Genomic DNA, 12,323 nt, shown 5'->3' on the forward strand with positions numbered 1-12,323 from the left:
TAGCTTGCATTGAAAAATCATATTTTCAATGACATTATTATCGATATACAATAAATTATCGTGCAGGTTGATTGAATGAATGTGAATATTTAATTAGTTAGCGCTTGTATACACATTGTTAACTTGGTGTGTGAATGGAGCCTAGCGTGCGCTCATAAAAAAAAAAAAAACACTTCCACTCTAATCTTTGAAAAAAATATGCCGGCGAAAAAAATGCCTAATTTGATTTAATTTAATTATGGTAATTTATTTAACAAAGTTAAACAAACTATTTCAACAAAATAATTTCATTTTGCCCATTTCTATATATTATTGTATTTTGTGGAATTTCTTGTAATTGGTGAGTTCAAGCAACATCAGTTCTTTACACATTCATTGTAAAATGTTCTTTTGTACAGTATAAGTCACTCAACTATTTACATGTGAATATTGCTTTATATTTTACATGCAAAATCTTGCAACGTCAACTTACAACGTCGATCATTTGCAATCGTCCTGCTGGCATTATTCCATATTTGTGAGATACCATTTCTTTAAACTGAGATTATGCAGACAAATACATTTCACGCCATGTTTTTTGGTTGCGTATTGATCTATAACATATGGTACATACATTAAGCTGGAGTGAATGTACTGGATTACGGGAATTCAAAATATATTTCATTGTTAGTATTGTAAATGTATTTGTACTTTTTTTTGCAGCTCATGCGGTGAATGTAACTTGTGAAATGTATGTCAACAGTATTCACTCTGTAAAAGAAGTAAATATGGTAGGTATCTGGAAAATTCGACGTATATATGCTATAATCTTTTAACAACAAAACTGAATAACTCATTAGTGAATGAACATTAGTAAATCGCGGGGATTCATTTTCTATTTAGTGTGGTACGTTTTAATAAATATGTATTCTGGTGCCCAGGGCTAGGAAACACACTTTTGTTATACAAGTGTATATTTGTATCTCATAGCTAATAGATGTTTGTTTCTGCAGACCCTGCTCATGCCGCTTAGCGTGCCCCGACATTGGGGTATCGGCTTACTTTAAATTCATTTCCTATTAGATGATTCATCTGCACTCCTAATCTTACAACTATATATGAAACAACAGTTGTTATTAAATTTGACGACGCAAAAAATGGGTACAGGCATTGAAGGAAATTAAAACAGGGGCATCAAGGGTCTTTATACGATATTAAAAAACCTGTATCTATAAAAGCATTGTCTCTGGCACGTATCTCGGATATTGAGTTAATGTTAAATGTATATTTCATTAGTGTGCAAATATATTTTTTAAGATACAGTTTTTTTATTTATGAATCTTAGTCGAATTGGCGTTTAATACCTTGTCAGCGAAGAACTATAAATAAAATACCATACTATACACCGCGTTAACTATATTTATTTATATAAATCATGGGTACATCGAAGCGAAGAAAAATTATAAATCGCGAAGCAGTACACGTTTTTACTAAATTCGCTATTTATCAAACGGTATCCTCCGAGGCGTACAATGTGTGCATATATTATGCCCTTGATGTATCTCACTGCAGTTCAAAATGAAATCTGTCAGGTGTCAGTTGCTAAACTAATCGATTTTGCTAGTATGTAAATATAAGAGTGATGAAAACACTGGTACTGATATCTGCTGGTACTATCTGTACCTTTATTATGTATTCCTTCATTACGTCTTGCATAACTGCACTACCGACCACTCAATCAGCGAACTGTATATGAAAGACATACAGATTGATAAAGAACACGACAATATATTCCCAGATGAGTCATATTTACTGCTTAACTTTGGGGCAGTCGTGAACATTCATTTTTCCTTGCTTGGTTGGTTACATGAAAGCTCTTTTTGCATCATTGCTGTTGTCAACATTTCACTTTCCACCCACACTAATAATGTTTGTTTTATGATGAAATACAAAACCATGGATGATTGAACGCAAGTTGTATAGAACACAACACAAAGGACTGACATGAATGACAAAAATAATAACAATGATAATGGGCGTCGCCACAGTTCATCTCTGTTACTCCCCTCTCAGACATTGTCTATAATTGGACTGTCATGTTTAGATGCGTACGTCTGTTTGATCATGTATCTGAGGTCATTTTAGGCACGTGCGTAGACATTATTGTTGTATTTGTCACAAAACATAATCGTCAACATCTCAGCTAGCTTTTATTCCATCTTGACCTTCCATCCCATTTGGTAGATTACGGACGGACGCACATTAAATTTGATTTGCGATTGGTCTCTAAACGAGTTATTGGGAAACATTGAACTTTTAAGTGCTGTTACTCATTTTTCGTGGCCGATTTTCTTACAAAGCAAAGTATAGTGGTTTATTTTGATTTTGAATTTACATAATTTTCCCTGTTGCTTTTCTCAAATATGCAATAAACAATTATATGTATATTCGAACACAAAACAGCTCCAAATAAACAACACAATCAATCCATGTCACTGAATTGCAAAAAGCTTGCTGAGTTCATGTTGGCTAGTAAGGTTACAAAGTGCTTAATGTTCACAATACTTGACAGTGTGGTACATGACAAATAAGTACCCTGACGATTCTAGTAATTTACGCAATGTATAAATGAATGTTACCGAAATGTACGCAATGCTTCTTCAATTGGCATTCAAGCTATTTCAAGCTAGCATAATTTAAAAAAAAAAAAACTTAATAATCGGCACTATTGTGTACATGTCATCATATGACATCTCTCTGGGAGAATATATTACCGAAATACTTTTTTTTTTTCTTTTTTTTCTTTGAAGGAATACTCTGTGGCTATTTATTTGAAAATGCGCTGGCATGACGAGAGATTGCGTCATAATGGCACGGAACCTATAACCCTCAATTCGCCCGAGTTTATAGATGTTGTATGGAGACCAGATGTCTACTTTGATAATGAAAAGAAAGGGGAATATCATAAAGTGACAACTGATAATAGGGCATTAGAGCTGGGTAGCGAAGGCGACATCACATATGGACTCAGGTGAGGCAGCAGTTATAATCACACCCTTATGTGTCACGTTCGTGTTTTATTATGCCCGTTTCAATATAACGAGTCATAATATGTGTTTTATATAAGGTTCTTAATATACAAATAACCGGGGATCCTAATGCACGTTGACAGCTTAGTAATACTGCCTGAACACTGAACACAAATCGCCAATTCACAACCACATCTAACGCCTCAACTGAGAATCTGTATATAATATAACTATGACAGATGTTCAATACAATACAATACTATTGCTGTTGATAGAAATTGTTTTCAAGCCACTTATCCCAAGGCAATTGACCGAAGGATAACGTTGTTTGGAAGGCCCATGGGCATGCGTATACCTGTACCTGTAAAAGGTCAGTCGATATGTGTCTTATAGCGCAGCATGGACACCTTGTATTGAATGGGCAAGATTGCAGATCGAGCAATATAGCAACAAAACAGTTCGTTGCCATAATGCATAGCAACCGTGATTACATTCATGGTGCTTTGAGAACTTTTGGTGTAAGGCTGTGGCAGTACTTGTAGATTGACTCTTGACATTACTCTGACGCGGATAACATTTTATGTTCCGCTTGTTTATAAACGTTACCCATGTACTCGTTGCGCTAATCTCCAAACCAAAGTGACATCGTTATGACAACAGTTGGAAGCTAATACTTTTTGTTCTTGTTTAACAGGTATTACCGGTATATGTTGTGTTTTATTATACTTTATTGTTTATAACGCTGCAATACGATGTAAAGAAATATGTATAATAAATATAAATATTTATATACATAATGATAAATATTATCATACATATTACACATTACACTGGGTATCTGAACCTACCTTATTAGGAGATTTTAAATGTGGAATAATCCAAGATGGCGGATATTTTTGAAGTATGATGATCGTCCCACTGCATTTTATTTGATGTGGTTGCCTTGGTAGTTTACTATTTCTGTTTATAACACTTCAAACTGTGTACTTTCCGACGTGAATAAACGTTGTTCTTACATTTGAAAAATTGCATTTAAACCTAATAAATATATTCATCATAGTATGGCGAATGTGTGTATGTTTTTGTATACATACAAGCACTAGGCAGACTAGCCCTGATCATGAAGCATAAAGTTTGCATGTATTTAGAGTGTTTAGGTCAATGTATTTACCTAATAGATTCTATAAACCTAATGATTCTTGAAGGAATTAAAACACATTAATTATTTCAATATCCCAGGTGTATATTTCATTGGAGTCGAAATAACAATTTAATTTCATACTGTTATTATAGACCAGTATACATTTGGCATTGACAGAATCGAATGAAATAACGCTGATGTTAATTTACTCTCTGTCATTCAAATTACTTAGGCTCAGCTTGACGCTTTCCTGTCAGATGAGACTTCAGGCGTTTCCGATGGACAGCCACAGATGCAACATGATGATGCTCAGTTGTGAGTACTCTGTTCTTGTTTTAAGTTAGTGGTTTGTATGTATGTTTTATTTTGCGCCTTACACAAAACGAAACACATAGTCGGCTTTCCATGCCACAAGCTAACTAAGCAGCTTGTCTGTCACTGTAAAACGTAATCCCACGACCGTGTATAAGACTCAATATTTAGCTCGATAATATTTCACTAGAGATGCTTGCTATGCTTATATGCCCCATAAAACAGATATTTGACCATTATAATATCCCAGAAGGTGATCGCTCTAGCAGTTTAAGTCAAATTCACTCTGAGCACGTTGACACAAGATACATGGTGAAATAGAAGACCACTGAAAGTTATATATAATTAAAAGTCATTTTCACGGTTAGTTAGTTTTTGACCTTAACGTAAAAATGTGTTTTATTTACCATTTTTCACACTGTCTACCGAAGACGAATATGCTGAAGCGTACCGTACCGTACAAGATAACAATCGCGAAGTGGCGACAGTTTGGGAATTTGCAAACTGAAAATTAAATACTCTGTTTATTATAATAGTAGTGTATCCTTGGTTACCAACTAATATACGATGTTGTATGATAGCATAAATCATGGAGACAAATTAGTTATATCACATGATGTAACGGTGCTCACATTATTTTATATCAACATGTCAAATAAAATATGTATATGATTCGCATGTACCCCTAATTTATGCAATCACTGTGTAATAACAGTCAGTATGAGTAACATGTCCGCTCAATCCATTAGACATATCGAGTTATTTTATTTTGTCCGTATTCCGGTCAATGATCGACGATTGTTTTTTTTTTTTTTTTTTTTAAGTGTAACTGAAATCCATTATTATTGTTCAATAGATGCTTACGATGCAAACAATCTCATTCTGCAGTGGAGAGATTTTAATCCGGTAGCATTATTTCCCGATAATCAAATGCCACAGTTCACGCTCACGAAATATGATTATACGGAATCAATAAGGACTTATAAGCATAGTAAGTATACGTCTGCATTTTATTGAATTTTCCCCAGCTGTACAACAAAATGTTGTCATCAAGTGCACATGCGCACCATGAGACGTATTACCTACGCAGATTACAGTGCTAGAATTAATTGATACTAATCAATTGATATAGAAAATAGGTATCGCTGTATTATATTATTTGGCATTAGGTAATTAATATTATTTTACTGATTTTCCATAATTAAAAACGTCCTTTACGACCTAGAACCAAATGCATGTGTAGGATACTAGAACAGACGCGATATAAACAATGCAATATTGTTGACGTTTATGCCAGGGTTGTTGCCTAGCATTAAATAGGATTTCCGTGATTTATTCTATGTGGATCTACGTTTTGGCTATTGCTTACAAAATCCTGATTGACGAATATATTCATCGAACTTCTATTCGCACAAAATCATTGGTTACTGATTATTAACTGCAGTGGTGCGCGTAGCCTGACGAGGTAGCGTGAGTTGTGCCCTCCGCGTGCTCCAAACCCAACACAAGCCTGATAGAAGGATGTAGTTTTTCACTTTCCCCGACGATTTGTTGTCGGTTCCAATCAAATTGCAGGAACATCTAATAGAGACAGCCACCACAGAGTGTATTTGTTTTGTTGAAATAATGTGTGATATGGTGCTGGCAAATTTGCGTCCAATGTGTATTATCTTGTTGAAAACAGTCTGTTATTTCAGCCGACAATGCAAACAAAGCTTTGATTGATGGAGTTACCATGACCACCAAAATGTAAATTCATTTAACTCATTGCAAGAAGGCGTGAACTTTACGAATTCGTAGTATCGATCTTGCCGCCGAGATATACACTATCTGTCAAGCGCTACTGAGGTCTGATGCCGCTCGGCCGGTGAGGGCCTACTCGCGCCTACATGTCAGTCTATGGTACGAGCAGTATACCATTTCTTAGAAATAAGAATAAAATAATATTTAGTCCAGTCAGGTTCCGATACACATTTGCTTTGACGTCACCGTAACTCTCGTGATCTTTGAAGATTTACAAGATTTAGAATACGTAACAAGCATATAATGACGGTGAAATATAAAACAAAATATTATGTGCCTTGATGCTAAATTTAGATTAACAACATATATACTGTCGGTAAATTGTTTGATTGATGAATTCATCATAATTAATAGTAGGTACAATATAATGAAAGTGTGAACTTGTCCTGCTAACGTGTTTTTCCGAACAAATCCGTAAGCAAATTTTGTTCATTAATATCCCGAACTTGCATCGGTAGGTAGTAAAAACTGACTCGATTGTTTCAAAATCAGATGAAACCCCAATTTGAATAAATATACATCATTCCTTTGTCAGCGCAACAATCGTTCATGAAAAGTATTAATGCAACTGTTTGCGTGGTATATATTTCAAACATAGAGAAATGTAACAAGTTATATTTGTCATTAAGTCTTTTATGTGTGTGTAATTTTTATCTCAACAACCTTTGAATGCAAGGGGGATGATTTATGTGTATCGGGGTAGTCGGCGGGTTGAAGATATGTATAAGAATTTCACAGATATGTGAATTTATTCAATGAATTTAGTTTTTAAAATTTGGAGCTCAACTGGTATCCGTGCATAGAATGTATGTCGATTTATATATCCAAATTCAACGTTAAGTGTGCCACTATCTCTTCTACTCACTACAGTGCCGAACAAGTCTTGTCTCGAAGTAGTGTTTTACCTTGAACGGGAAATGGGGTACTACATACTGACCAACTACATTCCGAGTGCTTTGTTAGTAATATTATCATGGGTGTCGTTTTGGTTACATCTCGATGCTACGGCAGCGAGGGTCGCTCTTGGAATTACTACAGTACTCACAACAGCAACACAGTTATCCATTGCTCGGGAATCGTTACCCGAAGTGTCGTACCCAACGGTAAGAGGCATTGGTCAATATGACTGACCACGTTGAGAATGATAATTTTAAGGCTGCAGAAAAATGTTTTGATTTAGTTTGATGTGGCTAAAATGAACGAGACTTGATGATGTGCTTCAGTTGTTATAGATGCATTTGGAGTAAACCTAATCACGTTACCAATCCAAATCATTGCGGTTGTTATGTTCCATGAGAGCACCTGTGTCTGATACAAATTGTGCATTCTAATAAGTTCAATTTTTGACTTTTATAAGTGTCAATCGGCGAAAATGACTACTGTGATGAATACGTCATCGATATATTTTTCACTGGATTGCAAAATAGCAAGTCCAAAAGCTAAAAACATGTCTATTACGTACACAATGGCATAGGTGATATGATCTTTACAATGTATGTTTTTTTTGTTCGTTAAAAAGGCGGAGCTTATATATATACTCAATACTGAAACGTTAGATATATGTTGATTCATTGTATTGATTTGAGTTCTGTGCAGAAACAAGCTTAGTAGATGTTACTTTCGGGAAGGACGCAAAGATAGTGATCCATTCATAGGTCAAACGTCACAATAAGACATACAAACAAAACATTTCATTAATTGCAATTAAAAATTAAAAGATACACTAATTGTCCTATTATGTATGTGATTCAGTATTTTGAATGCAATCGGGTGTCTCCGATTGAACGATCATTACTCGATTCTGCTCTCGGCTCACGTAACATATAGACATACTACTAACAAGATAATATACTCACAGCGGTCACTTATCGGTTGTATTGTGATCACGTGGCAGAAATTCGCTGGAATAGTCTATTTGATTTACACGGTGTTCTGCATAGACGCGTGGAGAATTTTCTTAGGCGATGGTTAAATGCTTGTTTTCATATTATTTTCAAGAATGGCATGCTGACCTTTTAAACATGTTATCCCAGACTCACGGTATTCCAAGTTAATAGTGTTTGTTGTTGTTTGCTATGGTATATGCCTTTGCAAATATATATCCATTTGTAGATTATTAGTTTTGTCATACGTGTCCAACATAATATCCGATGCATTTATATTAACATTATTAAATTAACATGTATATATTTTTTTTCAAATGCACTATCGTTTCAACTTGTAGGCAATCGACGTATGGATGACGTCTTGTATGTTCTTTGTCTTTGGTGCTATGATAGAGTTCGCTATTGTCAACTATTTGTATATGTATCGCAAGTCCAAGATAAATGAGCACGTATCCGGAATTGAACCACAGGTACAGGGAAATTATAGACCACATTTTGTAAGTTTTCACTCTCTTTAGTGATATGTTATGCATGATTCAGCATGAAATTTCTCTTTTTATTAATGTTAGAATTTCTTTTGCACCGTAACTTCATAGAGTGTTCCGATTAGTATCATAATTATGGTATACACACGTAACATGCTCAGACATCGTAACGTATGTAGTAGCAGGTGTCCCATGATTCTTCTCATCTTTATATATTTACTGTATGTGTTTTTTTTACCAAATCATTGTTATTCGTTAGAATTCAAAGCCTTGGAGTAATTGAATTTTTCTGTTCACTGCGAGATCCCGCGTTATGTGTGAAATCAAACACAAAAACAGGACAAACAAAAATCTAAGCGTTGCAGTGACGTCAAAACATCGCCTGAGATTCAGTAAACGCGAAAATATTTTGGGGGATATTTTCACGCCTAATAATGTGATACACACATTTGATGGTGGCCATATTTGATGAAGTTATGGTATTTCAACGCAATAAAAAGGGATATCAAAATTCAAATCGTACAATTTTTGTGGCAGGCGTTAGGTCCGCGCCTTTCGCGCAATACGCGAGATCTCGCAGTGATCGGAAAATCACCTAATTCCGTCTGTATGTGATTTCATCACAGGAATTAACCCAAAAGACGAACTTTGGAAACAACGCGGATGGTCTCAATGACGGAAATTTTACAACTCACGTCCCGGTCAAAGACGTGGACTCAACACGACCGTTCATCGAGAAACCGGCGGTTCAAACGTGTTCATACGCTAGGATGGCCAAGAAAGTTGACCGTTTGGCTCGATTACTCTTTCCACTCCTGTATGGCGTCTTCAACGTAATATACTGGTGTCACTATAAACAAATATTCAGATAGAACAAAACACATAATATCTAAACGATAACCATTTTTCCTATGGATTCATTTTCTCACTTCACATCATTTTACGCACAATACTATAATTAAAGCATACGGTGTAAAGGTGTACAGACAACAGCCGGCGCAGCACGTACTTTGAGAAGGTGAAGTTTTTATGAATATTACATCATTTCCGTGAGCGCAGCTGTAGGCGTATGAATGCCGTTTAATTTCACTAAGAAGTGGCATGCGCTGACACAGAATCAGCCTATGAAAATAACCTCGTTGGATATATGTAGTTAGTTCCCATGGTGATTGAATAATTACACCAGACAATAAAAAAATCCGGTAAAAGTAGAACAGCTGTTTAAGATAGTTCTTCTCTCAGTACGCATTTTTATAATAGCAAACGGTAGTTCATGTATACTTATTTACTCAATAGATGTAAATTTTCTAAAATTACTGCGGTACACTTTTTTCGCTAGTAATGGAATAATTCATTCATTTAGCGTTTAATTGTGTGAACGTTGGCAACAAATAATAATAGCCCGCATTTCGATTCAAATCAGAACCTTTCTTTGCCGTCTACATACTTCCGACTTTTCACTAATGGTATGACATTCGCATATGTTTTTTACTCTCTATATTTCACGAAAAATGTTTGTCTGGGAAAGAACTAGATTATAAACGACGTCCACTGCCCAAACGTTGTATTTTCTTTTGATCACAGTACTATAATCTAATGTATTGTATTTCTTTCATAGTTTTCATTTGATAATGCGTTGTCGGGTTGGCCAGCATTATTATGACAGTACCACACAAAATAGCAGTTCTTGTAATGTCGAATGATAAAATACTCCGCTTCTAAATTTAAAGACAACTTTGTTGTTGCAGGTTTTGTATCATCAAAACAAATACACACTATTGCAAAACCGGCACACATCACGCTTTGAGAACTTCTGTTTCACTGCTCTGAGATATATCACCCTTGATTCATCGTCATTTTGTAGTATATACCTCATTTCTTTATCATCGGACAACACTTCGAACTCGAGGTCGATACTGAACTTGAAAATCAAATGTATTGCTCTTATGGGCCTCGTCTTTTGACGACGAATCCCTTCTGTGACGTAAATGCTAAAGAGACACTGTTCGATATTTTTGTCCATCAAAAAAAATGCCGAGTTTAGAAAGATTGGCTATAAATAAATGATACACAACTACACAATTAAACAGGATTGTCTATATCAGCATTGTTTATTTCATCTATGTAATTTTGACGTCAGAGAGGAGATTCGACGCTGGAGGGCGCGGTTAATATCAATTGGGTATTGCACAGATGGACACGTGAGAAGGAAGCATTTATATTGAATATACTGATTATTGTATTTCATTTTCTCTTTTTAAGTTTTGCTGAAACGTTCATTACTAGAATTAATACAGTCTGAAGATGAAAAATAAATTTTAATTTGTAAATCTCTGTGCTCATTTAACTAATTTAAAAACAAGTATGTCTCAATTAAACTGATTTAATTTGGTAGATTTCTTTTCATTTTTTTGGGCTAAGCTATAATGTCGGTGGCTTACGAGTACAATTATACGCACGTGTTTAAAGATTAAGACGATTTTAATAGCATAAGACATCAGTGAAACAATCGTGATTAGTAGTTAAAATTATGGTTATTATGGTTGTGGTCTTTATTATATTTTATTACATTTGTGGTTAGGGGTTATTTCATTTATGGTTGATATTACACAAATGTTCCACTCAGAGACAGTTGTTAACCTCGCTCGGCTTCGTCACGGTTGACAATGGGCTATTCCGGTCGCTACAACTGTATGTCCACCTCTGATGAGGTCACCATTTGTATTACTATACCGAATAAATCAGAAATTGTCACACTGGTCACAAATTCAAGGTCACACTGATAGAGCTGAATGCATGTATGGTCACAAATATACTAGTTGAAACTTAAAGAGTTCAAAAGCAGTAATTAAATTGTATTGAGTTTTATTATGAATGCTTTTTACATTCATGGTTATTTTGATAAACCTAATTTCAAAGGGCTTCACTCCGACGAAGAATTTATTTTTACAAACACATCAGGTGCCATTCTGTGCGCATGCAGCTACACTGCGTTCCAGTTCGCATCAGATCACTGAAACGGACTGCACACGAAGCTGCACACTGCTTGAGTATAGGTTCAGGTCGAAACCATTCTCTTTCAATAAATACATTGTACATAATATGTCGATTTACTGTCAAAACATACAAAATACTAACAAAACGGTACCATCACAAGGCAAACCCACGCGTATCTGACCGTGTCGGCGAAACGTACGGCAAGCGCAATTAAAAATCACACGATATCGCTACAGAATCCTAGTTTTCTCCCCGATAAGATAGTCAAATAGTGAACGCAAACTAATCAGTTCATGATTGTTGCCGCGTATCGTGTACCACTTACGAGTTATTGGCGTGAATCAGGTAAATTCAATAGGAAGGAACCCGGATCATGATGGAGTTAGACATACAAATACGACAGCAGGTCGACACACGAATATGTCTACCTGTAATGAGCGAATCAGATTGGCTGTCATGGTCATGATGTATAATAATATGAGGTTATTATGATAATGGACGAAGACAGTAGAGCTGAAGTATCGACCGACGCGCAGCGATGTACTGTCTGAGTGCATACTTTGAGGTATTCTCGTAATGACCTTATTGTTATACAGCTTTTCCTTCCAATGATACATCATTGGAATGTCGAAATCAATAAAGTTTAGAAGAGAATCAGCGAACTTCTTTGTGTGGAGTCCGGTCAAACCCC

At 35.5% G+C, this 12,323-nt stretch overlaps 1 protein-coding gene across 2 annotated transcripts in view; it reads left to right on the forward strand.

Moving 5' to 3' along the window:
- LOC100376251 (glycine receptor subunit alpha-2-like) overlaps positions 1–10,965 on the forward strand; it is an 82,768-nt gene extending 71,803 nt beyond the window's left edge. Inside the window, exons 4-10 of one of the 2 annotated variants that reach the window (XM_078006621.2) lie at positions 703–770; positions 2,790–3,010; positions 4,382–4,464; positions 5,318–5,452; positions 7,135–7,367; positions 8,489–8,647; positions 9,262–10,965. In XM_078006621.2, the coding sequence (XP_077862747.1) occupies positions 703–770; positions 2,790–3,010; positions 4,382–4,464; positions 5,318–5,452; positions 7,135–7,367; positions 8,489–8,647; positions 9,262–9,507 (1,145 nt within the window). In that variant the 3' untranslated portion in view covers positions 9,508–10,965. The remainder of the gene's footprint in view (positions 1–702; positions 771–2,789; positions 3,011–4,381; positions 4,465–5,317; positions 5,453–7,134; positions 7,368–8,488; positions 8,648–9,261) is intronic. The other variant, XM_085507957.1, reaches the window with a different exon arrangement.
- The last annotated feature ends 1,358 nt before the right edge of the window (positions 10,966–12,323 follow it).

The sequence above is a fragment of the Saccoglossus kowalevskii genome, chromosome 14 (genome assembly GCF_978046115.1).
Source record: "Saccoglossus kowalevskii chromosome 14, keSacKowa6.1, whole genome shotgun sequence".
Taxonomy (NCBI): Eukaryota; Metazoa; Hemichordata; class Enteropneusta; family Harrimaniidae; genus Saccoglossus; species Saccoglossus kowalevskii.